At 47.7% G+C, this 22,719-nt stretch overlaps 1 protein-coding gene across 2 annotated transcripts; it reads left to right on the top strand.

Moving 5' to 3' along the window:
- The first annotated feature begins 2,300 nt into the window (after window positions 1–2,300).
- Window positions 2,301–22,233, top strand: FAN1 (FANCD2 and FANCI associated nuclease 1). Of its 2 annotated transcripts, none has more exons than XM_063313917.1 (13): window positions 2,301–3,902; window positions 7,873–8,013; window positions 8,553–8,748; window positions 10,896–11,129; window positions 12,354–12,485; window positions 13,627–13,735; window positions 14,700–14,819; window positions 15,376–15,540; window positions 15,926–16,079; window positions 16,417–16,520; window positions 18,279–18,473; window positions 18,909–19,037; window positions 22,070–22,233. In XM_063313917.1, exons 1-13 carry the CDS (start codon window positions 2,588–2,590, stop codon window positions 22,151–22,153), a joined length of 3,078 nt encoding a protein of 1,025 aa, XP_063169987.1. In that variant the 5' UTR covers window positions 2,301–2,587; the 3' UTR covers window positions 22,154–22,233. The 2 variants fall into 2 exon arrangements, with proteins under 2 accessions (XP_063169987.1, XP_063169986.1); XM_063313916.1 differs by lacking the exon at window positions 22,070–22,233 and adding an exon at window positions 19,761–19,901 and having other exon boundaries at window positions 2,304–3,902.
- The last annotated feature ends 486 nt before the right edge of the window (window positions 22,234–22,719 follow it).

Below are 22,719 nucleotides of genomic sequence, written 5' to 3'. Positions count from 1 at the left end.
TAACTTGTCCGGTTAAAGTAGCACCATTTCCTCATCTTAATAAGACTAAAAGCGAGCAAGATAGCCCAGGAATCGTTATCACTCTTCAAGGTGCTTATTCAGTCTGCAAAATTACCTTTCAGGCCTATCATTTGCAGCAATTATCCCTGTTAGGTTGAAAAGAAGTTTTATGCCCTTAATGCATTCTAGCAGACTGGTGGTGGTGGTGGGGAGACAGTCTATCAAAAGATGCCATTTAGCACCTGAAATAAACGCCATTGATTTAGCAAGGCATTAAATACATAATTTTTGTACCCCCTTCTCTGGCTGCATAATTATGTGTTATTTGCACATTGGCTTTGGGGGGCATCTGTCACGGGTAATTAACAGTCACACTGAATCTGGAATTGCATTTGTTTCAAATTTCTGGGGAAAGGCAAGTGGCTGCGTTTACAGCTAATAGGGAGCAAACGTAAGGCCCCCATCAATAAAAATGGAAAAGATGGTCTGTAATTGATGGAGAGAAGGATCAGGGAGCAGCAGGAGAACAATGCAACTGGGTGGGATTTTTTTTGCACAGAAAAGGGCCCGATGCTGCCAACAGAGCAATCAAATGCAAATGCTCCCCAAAGGCCTGTACAGGAACAGACCTGCATCCGTTCCAAAATCTCGTTCCGGCCAGGCAGCTAGATTCTTCCAGGGAATCCAGCAGAGACTTTGAACTCAATGATGTCTCCAGGTTCTGTCCTAAATGCGAAAGGTGCATCTGCAGTAGCCTGACTCCCTTGGAGTTCTAGAAAATAGGATGATGCTGGGCAAAGGGGGGCGGGGAGCAGCTGAAAGGAGCTGTCCACCCATCTCAAAGCATGCTGGCTGGTGACTTCTGGGAGTTGAAGTCCACCCATCTTAAAGTTGCCAAGGTTAAAAAACGCTCAACTAGAGGGCTTGCAAGCAGAGTGCAAAAGAAGTGTGCAAGGACTGTGCAGTTTATGTGTCCAGTGTAAAAACTGGATGCATTTCAGGCAGGCGAGAGAAAGAGCTACTTTTACTGAAACTGGAGGGATTGGACTCTAAATATGGAGAAAAGAAGCTCAGAATTTGCAGCCCTAATTTCTGGCCAGGGAAGGCGGTGCTGCTGGTGGCGGCGGCGGCGGCTGGAAGGAATCGATCGCTCCAGAATCATTCTTGCATGCCTGGATCTGGGATGGATTGCAACAGCCTGGCGGCGGGATGGAACGTTGAGCCGGCAAAGAGGCCTCCAGCGCACCCGGGAGCTTGTTGCGCTGCGCCTGCGCAGTTCGCGGGTATCTGCATTTTTGAATGAAATTTTTGCCAGCTGGCGCGGGTCTCGTTTTAACTGCACCGTTGCGTGGGCATGCCTGCGCCCTCCACTGCATTGCTCACCTGCGGTGCGTTTCCACCCAGGGCTCCTTTGCCACCACCGCACTGTTACTATTTTTGCAAAATGCAGTAGGGATTCCGGCATGGAACAGGTACTGGGGCCCGATGCAAGGAAGCAAGTTTTTAATCTACTCGTTCTGAACTGCCACCGCTGCATGGACTGTTTATAGTTTTGCTTTCCCTCTTCGATTTTGCGTTTCTGGTGCGCCTTGTGAGTTCCAGCTGAAGGCTCGGGGTAATGGAAGAACCATTTTCAGTGTTCAGTGTGAAAACCAAAGGTTGGAAAACGTCCTGCACGCTGAGATCGTAGCCGAGATTGTAAGAGCCCTTCAGCGGCTGAGAGCGTCGCTCAGCAGCACTGTGTGCGTAAGCAGGGTCACATTCTTAGTGCGGTGTTTTATTACGTAGGCAGGCACTGGAAAAACGTTTCTGTGACTGTCAGCAACTTCTGTTGGGTGCTAGGGAAGACGAGGCACAAAGACACTTTAGAATTAGCTGTCATCTAAGTATGGGAGACAAGGGAAAAGACGAATAGACAAATATATATGCATGAATGAATGGGAGACAAGGGAAAAGACAGAGACAAATAGACAAATATATAAATATATATGAGTGAACAGATGATTGATAGATAGGTAGATACGTATGAATGGCATATATCTAGACTGCCCAGAGTGTTTGAGAGTCAGGAGCCATGCAAGTTTTTTTTTTATTAGTAGTATTGGTATTGGTATTGATATTTGCAGGCAGTAAACCCTAGAATTTAGGATCTCTCACTATGTTCTAACTCTACAGGATCCTCAAGACTTTTCTTTTTAAACCAACGATCTTGGATAGTTTTCTCCATTAAGTCCAACTTGGAAGCAGATCTGGAAGAAATCAAGTTTTAATGCGCCACATCTCTTACTAAAACTTTTATCCAGCTCCTGTGACCACATCAATAAGGATACGATGAAGATCAATTAATGAAATTCTTTGGCCCTTTTCAAAAGGCTTTCCCTTTTTCACAATGGGGCAATACAGTAACTACGCATTATTGTTTCTTTCTGCAAAACTTTAAAACTGCTTTTGCTTTTTTTTTCCCCGTTCCCCCAGACAAGACAGAAGAGAATGTGCAGCAATTGGGAGCAGAGAACATTTCTGATGGCTTGAAACGATGCTGTAGAAAGAAGGTCCTTCTGTTTTCACTATGCTTTAGGGACCTGTAATGGCAGAAGATGGACCTCCGGACAAGAAGAGGCCCAGGGGAAGCTCATCCCTCAGTAAGAGCGATAAAAAAACTTCAAGGAAAAATTGGTGGGTGAAAACCAAGGAGGGGCTGTCTTTAGCCCCAGACAATTCTTCTATTGTTTCCTTTTTTAACAATGCTCCCCCCACCAGAATTGCCTGCCCCTTATGTGGACAGATGGTACCAAGGTACAGAATCAACCAGCATATTGACGAAGGGTGCGGAAATAACCAGAATGGTGAGGAGGTGAATCTGATTGGCTCAGCATTGGATGTCATCCCTGGGCCGTCTGCTGAAACTGGGCCTGTGGGTTCGAGCCCATGTTTGGCCGCCACGGGCTCAACCCCAGAGAAGAACCCAGGCCTTTCGGGGGGAGACAGCCTTGATTCAGAAGGAAGGGCAGGAGAACAGACGAGTCCTTATTTCAAGAAAGTCGGGAGACTAGCATCGCTCAATGAGCAACCTAGGATTCGTGCCGTTAAAAATATCTCCCTGGGAAGCTTGTCGACCAGATTGTCCAGGAGGTGGCATGCTCACAGCGGTGATGGGTTGACTCGGGAAGACCAGCCCTGCCCAACTCAAGTTGGCACCACGGAGCAGAACCCCAAGCAGAAACCTGCCACTTTGGGTGAAGGCTCTCTGAAGGAGAACCGGGTGCCTCCACCAAGGTTTCATAGATGTCATGGTGCTCTGGAAGGTTTAAATAAGGCATGTGAAGTCCCAAGCGTGGGGCAAGGAAATGGCTCAGGATCTCCCTCTGATGACTTGGATGATCCTGCTCTGGGGTCATGTCCCGTAGATAGCAGTGAGCTTGGGCTGTCACAAAACGGCCATCAGCAACTTGACCTCCAGGAAAATCCAGATGTTCACCAATGTGGAATAGGTTCAATAGCAGTGAAGGAATGGTTGACAGCTTATACTAAAGAAGAGCCGTCGAAGTTGGAATCCCGCTGTTTCTCCTCTAACAAGCCAGATCCATCAACAGAAGAAGCATTTCACAATCGGATGCCAAGGTTCTCCTTTTCAATAGGAGATGCTAGGGCACGGCTTCCTATGGAAGACGATGCAGATGCAAGAACTAAAGTCAAGGATGATGCATGCTTGGCAACTTCAGAAAAAGCAAGTTTCCCAAATTCAAGTGGGAGCATTGGGCCTGAGCTGGACTCAGCTGGGCACCCCTATTATCTTCAAAATTTTCTGATGGTCCTGGAGGCTGTCCTGAAGAACGATGATGATCGGAGACTGTTCAGTGAGGAAGATTTGGATGTCATTGCTCACTTCTACAAGCTTTCAGGTAGCCTTCTTTCCTTCTTATAAAGCTTCCATTGTACAGGTAGTCCTCGACTTACGACCATTCGTTTAGCAACCATTCAAAGTTATGATGGCACTGAAGAAATTGACTTATGACTGGTCCTTGCACTTACAACCGTCACAGCGTCCCCATGGTCACGTGATCAAAACCTAGGCACTTGGCAACCGGCATATATTTACGACAGTTGCAGCATCCTGGCATCATGTGATTGCCATTTGTGACCTTCCCAGCTGCCTTCTGACAAGCAAAGTCAATGGGGGAAGCTGGATTTGCTTAATGACCATATGATTCACTTAACGACCATGGCAAAAAGGTCATAAAATCGAGCGTGACTCACTTAACGACTACCTCACTTAGCAACAGAAGTTCTGGTCCCAATTGTGGTCATAAGTTGAGGACTACTTGTATTGGGCACTTTCCACAGTTAAGAGAGAAAAATAGGATCTCGTCTGCAGGAACTGCTTCCTCAGCATCCTAACTGCCTTTCTCTAAACAAGAATACAGAGAAATTTGCTTGAAATTTCCCTGGTGGATAAAATGGCAACTGGAATACCAAAGCAGAAGTGGGCAGAAAGGAAGGAAGGAAATCCATTTAAAAAGGTTGCATCAGCAGCTTGCCCAAATGGCAAAACAGCTGTGGCATAGAGTTTTATCCATCGATAATTGGAAAGTATTGAGCTACAAAATTGATTCTTTAAGACATTCCCAATTCAAATCTGTGACAACCTTAATTTTGCTACTACCAGGCCTAAGCCCCTGTGTTTGGCCCTTTGATTCATTCCGGCGAAATGTGGGAGCAGATAAACTGATTAAAATTAACTTCCTTCCTCAAACTCTGCATTTCTGGGCTATCAGCCGGAGGCAAATGTGATTTGCCCTTTACAACAGTCTTAGAGCAGTTGAAAAAGTTATGTAAATGTGTAGGCTTCCTGTCTGGCCTGAGATGCTGAGCCAGCCTATAACTACTTAATTCGGTTAGAATTAGTGAACCGAATGCGCTGTAGTTATTCAAGCAAGGAATATTTTTCCCTAATGGAAGTCCAGTCTGCGATTGTTAGGGAGGTCTGCCTGCAGCAAATCTTGGATGCTGATGGAAAAACCCAAGCAGCCAGCGGATCTCAGTGGCTGCAATGGCTTGTTTTTAATGTCTGTGCAAATCGTTCACAAAACCAGAAACTTTGTGCACTTTGTGGAGTCTGAAAGATTCAAGTCTAATTAAAAAGAAAGATCTTGAGGGGTATGGAGGGGCTGCTACCTGCTAGTCCAAGTCACCAGTGATAGTTACAATCCTAGTTTCTTTCAGGGGCACCCAGTTTGGTAAGACTGACAGATAACAGATTTCTTGCCAAAAAGCCACACCCAGCGTTCCAGCTTTGGGTGCTTGGAAGTTACAGTAGCTGATCCTTAACAATATTTTCTTTAGGGTGCAAAGATCTAGGGAGGTTGGGTGTAGATCAGGGTTTTTCTACCTTGGCAAGCTGAAGATGGGTGGATGCATGCTGGCTGGGGAATTCTGGGAGTTGAAGTCCACCCATCTTCAGCTTGCCAAGGTAGAAAAACACTGGTCTGGATTATCAACTAAGCCTACCCAGGAAGCTGTTAGAGGAATGGGTCTATTGAAAACAGCTGCTTAGTTGCAGAGTGCAGATTTAAATACTTTGAGTTGAATTCTCTGTGCAATATCCATGTTCCCGAACTGGTTGGATTCTGTTCAGAGACAAACTGTGATTTATGCAACTCTGAGGCTTTGATACTGGGCTTTTGATTAATATCCAGCAAAGAGGCTGGCCTGAGCCAGGCTAGGACATTTTCAGTCTGTTTGAGCAATGATTTCCATTTCACTCTCAGCTGTTTGGAAGCTGCCAGGCAATCTGTAGGAATCTCTAAGCTGGAGGGAAGTGGGGTTCATTCTCTGTAATGAATCCCATTCTATTTCAAAGAAAAGGCCCAGGCTGCCTCATAATCTCTCTTTTTAAGTACAGGTAGTCCTCACTTAACGACCACAGTTGGGACCAAAATCTCAGTTGCTAAGCGATGCAGTCGTTAAAGTGAATCCAACCCAATTTTATGACCATTTTTGCGGCAGTCATTAAACAAACCACGTGGTCTTTAAACGGATCACATGGCTCCCAACTGATTTTGCTTGCCAGAAGTTGGCTGGGAGGGTTGAAAATGGTGATCATTGGACCGTGGGGATGCTGCGATGGTCATAAGTGTGAGGACCAGTTGCAAATCGGGTTTAGCACCATCGTAAGTCCGAACTGTCACTAAATGAATGGTTATTAAGTGAGGACTACCTGTAATCCACTTTAGCCCTCAGTAGTCTAAGCAAACATTTTGCACTTGTGCATCGCTTACAACAGTGAAACAATTGGCATGTTATCATCCTTCGACAGTTCCTTTCTTTATTATATACTAATGCTTTCTTTATCCTCCACATTCCAGATTTTAGATAGCCAAAATCTACAGAAGAGAGGTCTATCACCAACTGGGAGGCACCTGAGGTTTGCAAATGTACAAAACTTTCTAAGAATAAAAAAAAAATAGATCTATTCTGAGGGAGAAATCGTAACCCCCCCCCATTCTGATTAAATAGTGAGGTAGAGAAATACCCAGGAACCTCCTGCAATTCACAGGAGCAGCCTCTGAGGAGGTGCTTTTGTAAATGAGAAGATAATTGGTTTATCAGTCTTATTAATGGCCCTGACAACTTTTGCAGATTCTGGTGGGCACATGAGCCATTGAAGTGTGTAAGCCAGCCTAGTTCGGCGCAATCTCACGAAGCTGAGTTGAAAGTGGAACAGTGATCAGTAGGCAGACTTATCCAAAGTGATATATGGGTGCGGAAAAGCATTTCATACCGTAGAAATGTTTGTTTTTTTCCAAAGGGAAGCATGAGAACAGCTGGTGTTCTTCAAGATCAGCAGGACTTCTGGGTTTTTGACTTGGAAGAAGTTCAAAGGAGCCACATCCTCCTTGGAAAATGTAGAATTGTTGAGCCTGTCGCTGCTGTTGTAACTGTGGGGGTGGAGGGAGGACTTTTAAGGAGAGAAGGAAGATTTTGATCCAAAAGGGAAAAATAACTGGTGGTGGTTTACTCAGGGTACCTTTCACTGGGGCACAGGTTTCATAAACAAAGGAATCCTTGCTGAAAAGGATCTTTTCTCTGAAGCTGAAGGAGGAGAGATCCTTTCTGCAGCCTCGCAGATACCCAGGTCAGAACAAGCTGCACCCAGCACTGCATGGACCGCTCCGAATAATTCCTGGAATTGCGTTCAGACGTTTGAACCTGGCCTTGGAGGTGAATCTGGCGTGGGAACAGTGGCTGACCCAAGCCCATGTTGTGAGTTTATGGCTCGCAGATCACAGTGGACAAATCTCATTTCAAGCTAAACCAGTTCAGAGCACAATAAAGAGGAGCAGAATGGCTTCACCTTGAAACATTAAAAAAAAAACACCTTTGCTACCAAGCTTCATCAGCCACGTTGTCAGAGACTCCAAATGTACGAGAAATTGAGGCAGGTGTATATATTATCCTGAAATTGCAAGCTGCCTTGAGTTTAGGGGTGAAACCTAGTGAGTTTTCAGGTTTTCAGCCTTAGATTTATTATTCATATAGTGAAATCTGCATTTTTCTCCTCCTGCGCTGCCACCACTTTTTATTTATGTCTACACATTGCTCCTTACATTGATATAAGCCTTCTTAGGACTTACATGTGAGTAGATATATTTTAAGATTCTGCACTTAGCCTGTGTGACGCTGCAGCCTACCAGTTAGCATCACTTCTTACCACTGAATTACCTGTGTTTAATGTTGGGCCAGCCAAACCTACTAAGTGAGATTCTCTTGCGTAAGTCCAGTTGTTTTCCAAGCACTTCCACGCAATCCCACCTTTTGGGGACCCCCTTTTAAAGAAGTTTTCTTCTCTCCCACATTGCAATTCAATTGCAGCCAGCGGACAGAAGCTGTACGTTAGGCTTTTCCAGCGTAAACTGGCCTGGATAAAAATGAATAAAATAGAGTACGCGAAGATCAGCTCGGATCTTTCGCCTGTGATCGGAGAGCTGGTAGAAGCGGGATTCCTGCAGTCCGGTAGGTCCGCTACTGAGGTGGGTGCAAAGCAATTTTGATAACGCTGATTTAGAGAGACTTTGCCATTGGCCGTCAAGAGCTCGATGCTTTTAAATCGGCGACCCCGAGTTCTTTGGGGGGTTGAGAACGGCGTTTGGCCTTTGAGTGATGACGTTGGGCTGCAGGGTGAAAAGCAGGCTGTGTTTCCATGAAGGACAGAAAGGAGATGTCATAAAGAACCTGGTTACATCTATTGGTTTATCTCCCACACATGCTGTCTGCCTCCTCCCACCCTCCCAAAATTTGGGACCACAGCTTCTTTCTAAAGGTGTTCATGCCTTGAAGAGGAGGAAACGGCAGGTGCCAAATGATCAAAACCAGCCCTTAAGGTGGTTTCAAAGATGGGGTTTTGGACAGCTGGTTCCGCATTGTAATCTAAAGAATGAAAGTTATGGCGTCCTCGGTTGCCTTTGGCAGCAAAAGACTGGGAAGGTGCTATATTTTTTTTCACAGTTGCCTGCCTGTCTGTTTTTTTTCCCTCCCCGCCGCTGCCTCTGCAGAGGCCGAATTGCAGAACCTGTCGGAAGTCCTCAACTTACTTTCGGCCCCTGAGCTGAAGACTTTGGCGAAGGCGTTCCATTTGAAGAACCCCGCTTCTCCGAAGCATCAGCTTCTGGAAGATTTCCTCCGGTTGGCAAGGCAGCGCTCCGTCTTTGGCACCAGCCAAGCTGGGATTGGAAGTGTGATCCTAAAAAGGTAAACTACTTTAAGGGCCCTTGTCCAGCGAAATGAAACAAAACGGAATTCTGCATCAGGAACAATTCGATTCCACAAATGGAGCAAGGACTTAGTTCGTGACATCCAGAAATGTTCTTTTGTTCCGCTTCCAGTTCAGATATAATAGGAATTGTAGGTAGACTCACGCACTCCCCTGGTCATACTTCTGTTTTTGATCTATTCTAGGTCACTTTTTCCTAACTGGGGAGTCTGGTCTGGTTTTCCTACTAGAACGTTGGAAGCAGAGATCCTGTTTAACCATAGGATACTTCCAGGAGTTTTCCACAGGAATGCTGGCTTTCTGGGAAGCTGAATTTTGCATTCGTTAGAGAGAATAAACAGTCTTTCTATGTCACTGGGATGTTTTTTCCCCCCTAGGCTTTTAAATCCGTTGGAGAGTTACAGATAGCCCTCGCTTAACAACCATTCGTTAAGCGACAGTTCGGACTTAAACGGTGCTGGAAAAAACTGACTTACGACCAGTCCTCACACTTACAACCATTGCAGTTTCTCCCCAGTCACATGATCACAATTTGGGTTCCTGGCAACTGGTTCTCATTTATGACCGTTGCAGTGTCCCACTGTCATGAGATCACCATTTTTGACCTTCCCAGCCAGCTTCTGGCAAGCAAAATCAATGTGGAACCACATGATTCACTTAACAGCCACGTGGTTCGATTAACGACTGCTGCAAAAAAGGTAATAAAATTAAGTCAGGTTCACTTAATGACTGTTCCGCTTAGCAACCGGAATGCTGGTCCCAATTGTGCTTGTTAAGCGAGGACTACCTGTACAAGGCAAAAAGACCATGCAGGGAGTACAGAATTTTTTTTTCTTTAAAAAAAATTGCAGTTGCTTGGGCTTCTCTCAATGGCAGCCCGTCTTTTGCTTCAGAAAATGCACAGCTTTTGCCTCCACCCTTAACCTAGTTTTTGAGCAGCAGAAGCCTCCCAGGAGATGCCAGTTCTGCTTCTTTTTATAATTCACATTTGAATTACGTGCTAATTGTAAGTGGCAGGATTTATCTTGATGGATGTGTGCATAATTTTGGAGGAGGATCTCGGCATTTCAGCTGCTAGGATGTCTTGGAGAAGAGGGGGAAGGATGCCAAGTGGCCAGGCCAAGAGGAAAGGATGAATGTTAGGGAGGCGTTTGGAGAGAGGTTTAAGAAAGGAAGGGTTCTTGGAGGATGTTCCAGATCAAAGGGTAGACTGGAAAAGGAGAAACGTCGTTCGAGAGGGGAAGCTGGAGGCTTCCCACCATCACAGAGGGAATTCTCAAATGGGCAGAGCGCATGGTTTGAATGCAGCAGGTTTCTGGTTGGGTTCTCTCACATCTCGGGGGGAAAAAGGACTATGTAGCAGACCACGGGAAGGTTTTGCACAACAGATCCTGGAGAGTCAGCACCATCCTTTTGTGGGGAGATGGGTGGTAATAAAAATTTGATAAATAACATAAATCAATCAATCTGAGCAGACAGTATAAAACTCGCTCAGCTGCACTTCTCCAGTTTGGTACTCTCAGATGCGTACCTTTTCAGAATTCTGAGCTCATATGGGAGTTGGGGTCCCATATCTGGAAATAGAAGGCAGGATGAGGTAGACACACTGGTTTGGAGGAAAAAGAAGGCAAGACAAGGAAGACACAATGGCCTGGAGGTAGAAGAAGGCAAGACAAGGTAGATACGTTGACTTGGAGGAAAAAGAAGGCAAGACAAGGTAGACACAGCTCTTTCTGTTCCCGTGAAATAATTGGAAATAACAGGAGAGGGAACGGCAAGGTTGTAGAGAATATTCATTGAGAAACTTCTGCATTCGTCATCCCCCAGCTGTGGACAAGCTTGGTCCCAGGTTCTGAAGATGGAGTGGTGCAAGTTTTGCTTCTCAATAATGGGAAGATTTAGCCAATCTTCAGAAGCTAAGTGCCCAGAAATGCCATCCAAAGTGCAAGCAGTTCCAGCATTTTCAACATCTGAGAACTACAACTTCTCTTCTTCTGGGCCAAAATTTCAAACCAGCTTTGAAGACAATGGATGTAGCAAATGTGTGTAGAGTTGCATGGCTGCTCTTTCTGCAGCTGGGTGGAGAGAATGTTGGCATTGATACCTTCTCCTTTCTGGCTTCCAGGGCTAAAGTTCTTGTGGGGAAATGCATCAAGGTTTGTAAAGGCCCCCGGGCTGTTTTCTCCCATGTGCTTCTGCTTTTTTCCCTGACGGATCCTGTGGACGACGACGAAGCTGGCAGTGGTGGCCAGAGACAACTTTCCACGGTGCTCATGGTAAACATGGGCCGGACGGTCTTCCCCACTTACACAGTCAACAGGAAAACTCCCATATTTCAGGATCGGGATGATTTTATTAGGTAGGAAAGAAAATTATTCTGGGTTCTAGGTTACCCTGGTTTCTTTCTCACATTGATTTTCCTTTTTCCATTAAGAATCTGCAGGCAATGTATTTTGATCCTCTTTGCTCTGAATGGACTACAACCTTCTAAGAGGATAACATTTGTGACCAACCTGAATGGCCCTAGGGACGAACACCCCCCCGCACACTCACACTCTGTTCTGACTAGAGACAACAAGCTTGGCATTCTGACAACTCAGCCACCGACACAGAGAGATGAACCCCACCAACAAACCAGACATAACCAAGGATCAAGGAAGGGAAAAACAGCCCAGAGCACAGTCTCTCTAGCAGAGAATCAGATCAACAATCAGGGAAGAAACCGCACCCCAAACAAGACTGTTAGGGCAAGCTACTATATATAAATCGAGATGGGATGAGGATTCCTGCCTTAGGCAGGGGGTTGGACTAGAAGACCTCCAAGGTCCCTTCCGACCCTACGATTCTATGGAATACCCATCAGAGTCCACTCCCCCGTGCATTGATGATGTTATCTAGCTTGGTAGCTAAACGTCTGCAAGAACAGCGGCACGGGGGAGTGGACTCCCAGCCGTTCCACCCTGAGCTATGTATGTTCTCTACTCTTGGTTTCAGGATGAGATAATTTTATCTTGGTTTGTTCTGTGTTGCTTGAAATCAGAGGCCCAATTCTGTCCCACGGTTTTATTCTCTTAGCTGCTGTGGGTCAAGAAGGCAGCTTCAGTGAGTTCTCTGTTGTTCCTTCCCTGTGTTCAGAGCAAGGGAAAGCTGGTTAGATGCCTTCCCAGGAAGATATTTACAGGTAGTCCTCGGTTACTGACCGCCCTGTTTAATGACCACACGCACAACAGTGCTGAAAAAGTTATTTGTGACATCCTCAGAGTTACAACTGTCGCAGTGTCTTTGCGGTCACGTGATCAAGATTTGGGCACTTGGCAACCGGTGCATGTTTATGACGACTGCAGCAACCCTTGGTCACGTGATCGCCTTGTGTGAGCTTCACGGCTGGCTTCTGGCTAGCAAAGTCGATGGGGAAGCCGGCAGGAAGTTGCCTCGCTTAGCAATGGAGTTGCCGGTCCGGACTGCGGTCGTTAACCAAGGACTGCCTGTACTCTCCCCCTGTAGTGTCACTTGTGAAAGGATAAGGTGGGGAAACGGTCATCTTCCTGACAAGGTGCAATGACCGGTTTTAATGTCTGAACAGGTACGCTGATGCTGTGCATATCTCAAATGACATTTGTGTGGCCATGACCAGCGGGCACTGGGAAGAGGCGCGCCGCCTGTACGAGGTGGCGAAAGGATCGTGGCAGGAGCTGAAAGGGCACCCTTCTCTCAGGTGCGTGTTGGAGGCCTGGAAAGATTCAAAGGGCATCCCATCTTTGGCAGCTTGCTCACGTTCCCTGCTGCAAGGAAACGTGAATCTGTGATGTTCAGCCCTTCCTGATTCTTGGAAACACTCGGGTTCAAGATACGTTTTATTTGCGTTCTTTTGTTCTTTAGGCTCCGCAGGTGCAAAGCGGGAAGCGGGCTTAATTTTATTTATACGCACACACACACGTCTTCACTGGAAAAGTTCTTAAAAATTTGGGGAGATCTTCAGAGATGGATCTGCCTTGAAAATAGCGCATGTCATTCATGTTGAACTACAGAGCCCAGCCAAACATCAGGAGTTGACTACAGGACATGTTTTCGGACATTTTGTATTATGTCATAAAATGTTTTATAAAATTTGCCAAATTCCTATTCCACGGGAGTCATGGGTCCTGGATTTTAGATGCATTCTCTAAGTTAGCCCATGTGAGGTACCTTGGTTCAAACGTGGTTGGTCTACGATGCACCGCTTCACCCAGTTAAAGGTTACAAAGGATCAAACAGACAGGAGAGAGTTCGTAGTATATAGATTAAGATGGGCTTCACCCAACCCAAAGGGGAGGAATAGAGCTTGGGAGAATTACAGTGAGTCCTAGGCAAATGCGGTTAGTTCTGGGACTGGTTTAGCCCAAGGGTTCCCACAGGCTTTGCAAAGGCCCAGGAACGGCAAAATTTACTTGCTGGCTTAGAGGAAGATCAAGTACTACATCTATTTGTGACTGGAAACCTCTTCTGAACTTTCTGCTGAAAAAAATGAACTGGTGATTTATGGATTGATGATTAGAAAGAGTAGATTATGGAAAAGAAGGACACTTTGATGTAACCTTGGGGGTGGGTAAAATATAAATGTAGTTATAACTGCTGTTAAGAAGTCCGGAAGCCACTTACTTATTATTCTTTCTTTTTTCCCCTTTTCTTTATTTCTCTTTCCCTTTCCTATTCTCTGTTTCCTGTTCTCTGTTTTTCTTACCTTCACTTTAAAACGTGCGGGTTTACTCTGCTGAAAAGCGCCTTGGATGAAAACCGTATCCATAAATAAACGGCCCAGAGATTTGGTCTGGGGTCAGCCATCGTCTGACAGGAACGTGGACCTCTCTCTGTTGCAGGCATCACCGAGCCCTCCCAGAGTATCTGCGGCGTTTCACCATTGGGTGGCTGTATACGCGCATCCTCTCGCAGGGAGTAGAGGTCTTCCAGCGGCTGCACATGTACGAGGTAAGATGGTGGGAGGCCAGGGAGAGCTCTTGAAAAAATCTGCACTGTCTTGGTGCCCTGAACTCACAAAAGCTTTGCTTGAGTTGCGCTTACGTCCTAGGGGGGCCTCGTGGCCGCGGCTGTGCAGCTTTCTTAGCAGCCATAGGGGAGCATTTGCGATTGGTGGTATGCTTCGTTCTTCGTAACTTCCCTGCCTAGCCTCTTGCCCTGAGATCACCTGGTGGTCCCCTGTCCAAGGGGTGACTAGCTTTGAGCTTGCTTGGTTTTCTGAGATCAGCCAAGGCTCGGTGCTGCCACCTAGAGGGGCAGTGAGGTCAGTCAGACAACCTGTAAAACTGAATGATAGCCAGAGGTGAATGAAGTTGGTTGGCTAAAGAGGAGTGACTTCTCCTTGGCCCTTGATCAGCCCACTTGTTCCTGCTGCTGATCACAAACAGCCGGGTTTTTCTGGGACTAGCAGAGGAATGCAGGCCCTCCCGAACGTACGCAATGCTGCAAACCTTGCTTCCCTCATCTCGGTCCCTGGTGTAATCTAGCGCCAGTCTTTTCCCCCTCGGGGTTTTCTTTCCAGTTGCACAAAAGGCACTGCGAGGACTTCACGCTGCCTGGGGGCGGCCGGTGGCCGAGGAGCCCTTTAAACAAATAGCATCACCTTCCTTCCGCCGCCTCTGCAAGCTATTCATGCCGGCCTATTTTTAAGCCTGCCCTTTTGCTGCTGCTATTTTTAAGGCTCGGCGTTTCCATGTCTCCAGGAACAGCTCCGGGCGCGGTGCTTCTCTTTCCCGCTTCCTGCACAACGGCCCTGCAGAGCCTCTTCCTTCTTCCCTTGATCGCTCCGCCAGCACAAGGCGTCGCAGGGCCGCACCCGCTGCGGAGTGGGGGGCGCTGGCAGGTGGGAGTTTTGAAGGCCAGGTGGGGACAGCCCCCTGCAACCTCCTCCTGGGCTCCTTTGTCCCCTTGCTAGGCGGCCGCGGAGCAGCTGCAAGAACTTTTGGCCCAGGACGTTTATTGCGTTGACAGCCGAGGACAGTGGTGGGAGCGCCTCGCTCTGAACTTGCACCAGCACCTGAAAGACACCGAGAAGGTAACGCGCCTGGTGCGTTCCTCATTGCCCCGCACAGGCGGTCCTCGCTTAATGACCAGAATGGGGACTGGAATTTCAGTTGCTAAGCGAAGCCATCATTAAGCAAATCCAACTCGATTTTATGACCTTCTTTGTGGTCGTTAAGTGGATCATCACGGATGTTAAGCACATCATGCAGTTCCCCATTGGTTTTGCTTGCCAGAAGCTGGCCACGGGATGCTGTGACGGTCATAAATGCGAACTGGCTGCCAAGCACCCAAATCGTGACCATGGGGATGCTGTGACGGTCGTAAGAGAACCGGTTGCAAGTTGGTGTTTTCAGCACCGTCGTAAGTCTGAACCGTCACTAATTGAATGGTTGTTAAGCAAGGACTACCTGTAGTCACATATGGTGTACTGGCAAGGCAAGGTGTGTTCTCCAGCGTTCTTGCTAACGGTGTTCTTGCAGAAGTTCTGCTTCCTCTGGGGTGTGTCTATCTGGTGGTTGAGGCCGTGGCCCATTTGTCTTGGTTATATTTTGCTAATCGTCCCTCCGCAATGGCTGGTTGTCTGCTAGGCTGTCGCTTGCCTCCGGAAAGGCCTCCTGGATCCCTTCCTTCGCCCAGGCCACCAGCTTAGTCTCTCTCAGCGAGTCCAGAGGATGAAAGATACCCTGGCGTGCCAGAGGTTCAAGCACCTTCTTCATGACCTGCCTCTTTTTTCTGTGGATGATGTTACCCATGTAAGTAGCTGCTGCATTCCGGTGCATTTTTTTCTGTTTTGCGCAAAAAGTCTCTAAGGGGCTTCCAGTCAGCCCTAAACAGCATTGTTTTGATTCTTGTTTGGGTTCCCTTTTTGCAATTCTGCATATTTTGAGCGTCCCAGAACATATTTATATGGAGGGCACTGTTCTGGCTGCCTGGGTGGAAAAACACTCTTGTTTTTCCCCCGAATGGCGGCAGGTAGCCCAGCTGTTTACCGATAAACTTCGCCCTGGGACCGTGGCCGTAACCCGCTCTTCCCAAGCAAGAGTTACGCTGGTTGAGAAGACCTCTGGAGAACTTGGGGTGGGGGAAGACAGCCCTGGGCTTGCCTTATCCCTCAACCAGGCTTCTTTGTTTACTCAGGTTACCATCAAAGGAAAACTGTGCCCACAGACTGGGATGGGAAAATCTGTGTTCATCCTGGACAGCCAAGGGGAGGGTCCCAAACCGCTGACGATAGTCTGCTCTGTTGAGGAGCTGGCCTTAGCCCACTACAAGTGGCAGGGCTTCGATCAAGGTAACGTCGGCCAGCTCTCCAGCTGGTTTCCCTTCTCAATTTTGTTTCACTTGGTCGCCCCACGGGGTCCTGTGGTGTCTTGCTTAACGACCACGGGTGATTCACTTAACGGTGGAAGCGGAAGTGACATCGTAAGTCCATTGCAGTCCTGTGATGTCTCACTTAAGAACCGTGTCACTTAGTGACGGAGTTGCTGGAGAACCTTCAGGTTCTCAAACCGTTTTGGGTCAAGGCTGAACACAACATTGGGGTGGCATAAGCGGGGATGAACTATTTTGGGTTGGCACAGGACGCGTTCTGAAATGTTTCTTGGGGCTGCCGCTGGGCTATTCCTCAGGGATCCACGGCGAAGGGTCCACCTTTACCACCCTCTATGGCCTCCTGATGTGGGATATCCTCTACATGGACGGCATCCCGGATGTCTTTAGGAATTCATACCAGGTGAGTTTCTTTTAGGGGGAGCGTCTTCCTCAGGGTCACAAGAGCGACTTCTTGCGAACCCTCAAAATCCATTGCTGGGGATACAAATGGAGCTGATCAGCATATAAGGCCTTGTAAAGGAATGTGCCTGTCCTATTCACGGACAGACTCTGTTGACCTGGAGGGTACCAGGAAGATGGTCTTCCGATCTTTTGTCCTCAGCGGGTAACCGCAGCTAGGGCCCCCCACAGAAAATTACGCATCGGTTGGAAAACGGCTCTGGACCGCTTTCTCAGAGCAGCACTGACAGCTGAGCTAAAGTACTCCTGGGCCCGCTGTGCTCGAGCCGGTCCTGCTGGGAAGACCGGGCCTCTCCCCAAATACTCTGTTTCTCCAGTGGACAGGAATCCTGATCCTCCGGGCATCCTGTAAGGGAAACCCTAACTGGAGGACTTTGAAATCGGTTTTCCTCTTGGCTTCGTCAGGGGACCAGGCTGGAATAGAGAGCATAAAAGGAAAGATTATCTCGGTCCGTGCGGCCCAGCCAGAACCACCCCTGACCTGTGAGGTGCCTTTGTGCAAAGAGTGTTTGGCCGCCCCTCCTCTTCATAATTTTATTTGCCAAATTTTTTTAATTGGGAAACTGGACAGTGGTTAACACTAGATGGGAAGTTTGGGGCTGATAGTTTCAGACTGCACGCGTCGTGCGTTTCCTCTGAATGGATGTCCAGCCCTTGTTTTGGAAGAAGTGAAACATGTACGCAAGCTCACGCGGTTTGTGTTCAGAATGGAGAGTTGATGTTTCAAACTTACAGGTAGTGTCCTAACTGCCGGGAACCACGCTGAGCCAAGGACTTGTCTCTAGTGTTTTATTGCAGATACATAACAGGAATCCTAACAAACTGAAGAAGCGTGGGAAAAACCCAGACAAATAAACCCCAAAGGTTAAGGCGGTCCCGATCTGTGTCTCTTTGAATGGCTGCCTAATTCCTCAGTGCTACGCATGCGCTTGACAGTCTGGATGGGAGCCCCCTGCTCGCCATCCTTACTCATGACAGGTAGTCCTTGATTTACGACCACAGTTGGGACTGGAATTTCCATTGGAAGTCGTTGCGGTCCTAAGTTGAATCACTACGTGACCGGACCCGGTTTTATGACTATTTTTTACGGTGGTCGTTAAGCAAATCACCATGATCTTTAAGTAAATCCAGCTTCCCCAGTGGGCCGGAAAATGGCAAAAAACATTGCAAAATGAGATCACAGGACCATGGGACGCCGCAGTTGGTTGTAAATGCGAGCCAGTTGCCAAGTGCCCAAAATGTGATCATGGGACCAGGGCGGGGTGGGGTGGTAATGCAATTTTTGTGATGCTTCAAAGCGCTTTACAGGCCGTAAAGCACCCATTCCGAGGTCGTTGTAACTTCAGACCGTTGTTAAACAGTCATAAGTTGAGGACTACCTGTAATTTTTCACCCCCATGTCACGGCACTATTCTGTAGCACATAGCTTGCACACCTGTGGACCAGTCAAGGGATGCTGTGAGGTTATTGCCACCTTGTTTTAGCACTTCAGTTTGGTGTTAGTGAAAGCAGCCCCAGATCTCCTCAAAACCACTCCTGGGCATTTGAAGAGGGAAAACAGGGCAGCCGGAAGGAAAGGGCTCTTAGGAATAAAAGGACTCCTATTTTACTTATTTATTTATATTTCAAATTTCTGGGAGACTCTTTTGTGCGTGGGAATTCTGAGTGGAATTATCCATGGATCTCCCCCTGTCCCAAGGCTTTCCCGCTGGATCTGTACACAAGCAGCTTCTACAGGAATCGCCAGGCGGCCATCGAGGGCAGACTGCAGTCGCTGCACGACGCGTCGACGGAGACCCTCCAGAAATGGGTGGGCGAAGTGTGGCGTGTCCAGGAGGGCAAAGTGGCAGCGCTGATCAACTGGGACTGCTTCTCTTCCCTCCAGCAAGCCCAGGTGGGAGCGGGAAGAGCGCCTCCATAGAGCCCATGCTTTGCAGACACGGAAAGTGCCAGGTTCACTCCTGGCATCTCCAGAGATGGTTAAGAAACCCACTCGAGGCTCCTGAAACCATGGGGCACCGCTGCCAAAAGGGGTTGGCATCAGGTTCAACAGATCAACACATCCCGCCAGTTTCTTATGTCCCTGTGAGCCCTTTCCAGACTATGCAGTCCTATGTACGTTTTTTTTTTTCTAAATGACACAGTAAGTTGGTGAAAAGGAGGTTTTCATAGAGGGACGGAAGAGCAGGGAAGCGTCCTTGCCAAGTAGGCCGAGCAGATCTTCTTGCTGCTCGGAGCAAGACGGGCACCAGATGGGGCTCCCGCCGGGTGCTTTGCTTGAAATAGCGGTCTTCCAAAGGTTTGAAAAAAGGCGCACCTTGTTTTGCAGAGCCTGGTGGGCTGCCTGGGAGGCCCCTTCCTGAGCGGAGTCTGCCAGCGACTCTCCAGAGATCTGCGCCATCGCAGGGGCGGCCTCCCCGATCTCGTCGTCTGGAGCAGCAGAGACGGCCAATTTAAGGTGCCTTCTCCACTGCCCGGTGGGAGCAGTCGCCACACGGGGGTTTGAGAGAGGGGGCGGCTCGATAAAACGTTCTTTATGGGCAGCCCCGGGAGGGGGAATTTGTCCTGGAGAGGCCGTAGCCGGGGACTTGTCTTGTGCTCGTGAATCGCAGGGCATCGCGCTCGGCTTGCCCATTTCACCGGCTTGTGTGTGGCCGGAGCGCCACGTTGGAAACCCTGCGCTTGGAGCTGTTTTAAAAGGTTTGCAGGGGAGCACCCGAAGAGGGTTTCCCACCTGAAAGATTTCCTTCTTGTGGGTCCCCCCTGCCCGAAAATTCTGAACAGAATCTTCAAGTCTGGAAGTACAATTCTCCCCCATCTCCTTTACACCCCGAGAAACTAGGGAGGGTCCCCTCTGAGCCCGTCTCCCCCCATGATGCAGCTGTGGGCTGGGCCCCCTACCTGACTGTTCTCTTGGCAGCGTCTCTCCACCTGGTCTCCCAAGGTCTTTCCCACATACCATTACAAGAGGGAAGGCTGGATAACGTACCCTTCTTGTTCACTATTTGGGGGGGGCGGCTTTAATAAAGAGACAGTATTCCTTTGGCTTATGCAAGCTGCAGAATTAAGACTTTGGTTCAGACAACCACCCTCATTTATCCCCAACTTTAAAATGGCTCCTGTAACCTGCTGAGAATCTCTGCTCGCTCTCTCTTTTTCCACTCCTCAATCAACATTTCAGCTGGTGGAAGTCAAAGGACCGAACGACCGCCTTTCACACAAGCAGATGATATGGCTGGCCGAGCTGCAGGAGTTGGGGGCGCCAGTCGAAGTTTGTCACGTGCTTGCAGTTGGGTCTAAAAGCCAACGCCTGAGCTGATGGTGTCTGGAACCAAGTGCAATAAAATCTCTGATATGGCACTGGATTTTCTTTCTCCAAGACCGTGTTCCTTTCAAACCTTCCTTGGCCTCGCTCCAAACCTTCCGTGCATGCGTTTGCACATGGGAAATAATAGAAGTTTCGGGGTTCCAGGTCAGCCCGAGGAGGGCTAAGTGATTCATTTAGTAGGTGGTTCCAATTGTAACGCTCCCAAAACAATGAAACCGTACTTCTAGGAGCCCAGTTTTGCGCACTTCAGACTTTGGGGCCATGCCACAAATATCATTCATACTCCTATGCACGCAGTGCTCCATCTCTCTTCGCCTTCTCTGAATCAGGAAGTGACAGAAACTCACACAAGAGACAAGGGAGTGGGCAGGTTCATGTTTATTAAGCCTCATTTACTTGCAATTTCATAGTTTTGGCAGGGTGAGAGGTCTCCCTGCCAGCTCTGCTGTGCTCAGAGCACTGTTTGGGCACCTCAAAGCTTTAGACTCTTCCAAAAGCAGAAAAAAAAAGGGGGGGTCTCCCCCCCAACCCCATTTCCCTAAGAGTCACTGAGAATTCTACTTTCCTGATGACCTGCTTCACCTTTTCCTTTAAAAAGGTCAGGTATGTTTGGCTTTTAGGATACACACATTTTTTTTTTTGGACGATCAGTGGCCTGAACTGAAGGGGAAGGACCCCAGAAAGCATCCGAGTTGAAAGGAGAGGCCCTCTGCCATGGCAAAACTTTTACCTTTGGGATTGCTGGCCTGCCTAAGAGATGCAATTATACTTCTTCCATGGTAAAACACACCACAGTCACCTTCCGCCACGCAGCAGCTAAAATCTTCTACTTGACAGTATCAAAAGTTTTTTTTTTAACAGCTTAATTACAGCAACCACCTTCGTCAGCTCAAGCAGCGCCGCTTGCTTTTAACAAACATACAAAAATAACCATTTATTTTGCACGCTTACAAAAACTTCACAATGGAAAGTACCTGCTTTAGAAAAAAAAATAATAAATGGGCTGCTTATGGGGGAGGGACCCCCCTTTAAGCTAACAAGCTCCAATGAGCTGGCAGAGAGGAACAGCCAGGCTGACCACCAGGCCATTCGTGGCCTTGAAGCAGCTGGCACGTGTTTCCCAAATGGGCACCAAAACATTCAGGAGAGAAGCCGTACTAACCTTTTGGAGCTCCGTAACAATTCCTCCTCTGGGGAAGGGGGCCCTTCTGCCCCATCCAGGGGGAGGACCAAGAGGCAGTCGCCCACCCCCTTCAACCTCCAATCTAGGCTTCTCTGTATCACCACATGGCACACAAAGGCACTGGCAGAGCTACCACTTCACTGCAATAACGTGATCAGTCTGGGAAATTTGAGAGTTTGGCCCAACACATCTGGACAGCACCAGAGGAGGGAAGAACCATCTAAGCCCAGGTGGGATTTATTGATGCTTCAGAGGTTGCTAAACCACAACTTCCAGCAGTCTTGGTCAGCATGGCCCACGGGGAAAAGGGATGCTGGGTGACCTTTAGACCATCTGAAAGGCAACAGGTTCCCCATCTGAGCTACTGAGAAAAAAGCAAGGCAGAAACACTCATAACATCCCTTCATTTCTGACCATCATGATTCACTCCAAAGAGGTATTTTCACAAGACTAGTCAGGGTTCTAGGGCCGCAGACCCTCATACCCCAATGTCAAATTTTCCTGCTAAGCATGATTGCTTAACAGTAAATAATGCTTATTTAATGAGGCTTCTTTCCTACCAAATCGGTTTCAGAGATGGTGCTAATGTGGGTAATCGCAGGTCTACATACCTGTAATTAATCTCCTATGTCTGCTTTACACACCACCACCACAAAACCATTTTCTTCCCATTTGATAAGGGCAACCATTTTAAAGGCAAAGTTCTGCAACACCATGAGGGTTTAAAAAAAAAAGATCACAAGTTACAAAAATGCACAATTAAAAAATTCCTGTAAAAAGAGGGTCAATGTTCAGGCTTATAATACACATCTCAAAAGTTAAATCATCTTACCTGGTTAACATTTGCAAAATATATATTCATTCCACTTTAATTAGCAAAATTTGATACATCTGAAATGCAGTTAAGACTATGAAGCATTAAGTAGGGAATCCATAGAAAGTCACCTTAATAAAAAGGATTTATTTTTTTCCCCCTAAGAAAAATCTTGGACGCAAGGAACTCAACAGTAGGAAAATTAACTTTTGCTCCATTGAAGATAAGAGAAGGACTTCAATTGTGTAATTTAAGGTCCTTGAATGACCAAAACAAGTCAGCCAGCAGCTGGGTGATCAGCTGTAGAAACTTGGGGTGTGGGAGGGGAGAAGGTCATTAGAGACTTGATAATGGGACCCCAATTCAACAAATGATCAATTAGACTTGCTGCAAATGGCATGCTCAATCCCCACATTGCCCCACACAGGGCATGTTAAAAAGCCTATTTTGTGGGAAGGGGGGGTCAGACGGGATCCAATCCTCCCTCATCCTAAACAGCAGAGCTGTGACTATGTGCTATGCGTGTCCTGTTGGATCAGGATCAGCACCAGTATCTCAAATGCTTGAGGACTGCGGGAAGGGAGGTGTCATCTTCCCCCAATGGAACCAAACACAAGCCATTTTCCAGATGTCTACACATTTCACAAAATGGACTAGGTTTCCATGGCCTACCAAACAGGCCTTGAAGTCACCTCCCCACTACAGAACTGCAGTTGTGACCCATCTTCAAAGAGACATCATGTCTACCTGCCCAGACAAGAAGTGTGACTGGGTGTCCCTAGCATGTCCAGATTGCCCCAAATCCTCTTAGTTAA

The sequence above is a fragment of the Candoia aspera genome, chromosome 13 (assembly GCF_035149785.1).
Source record: "Candoia aspera isolate rCanAsp1 chromosome 13, rCanAsp1.hap2, whole genome shotgun sequence".
NCBI lineage: Eukaryota > Metazoa > Chordata > Lepidosauria > Squamata > Boidae > Candoia > Candoia aspera.
This window is presented reverse-complemented; position numbering and strand designations above follow the sequence as displayed.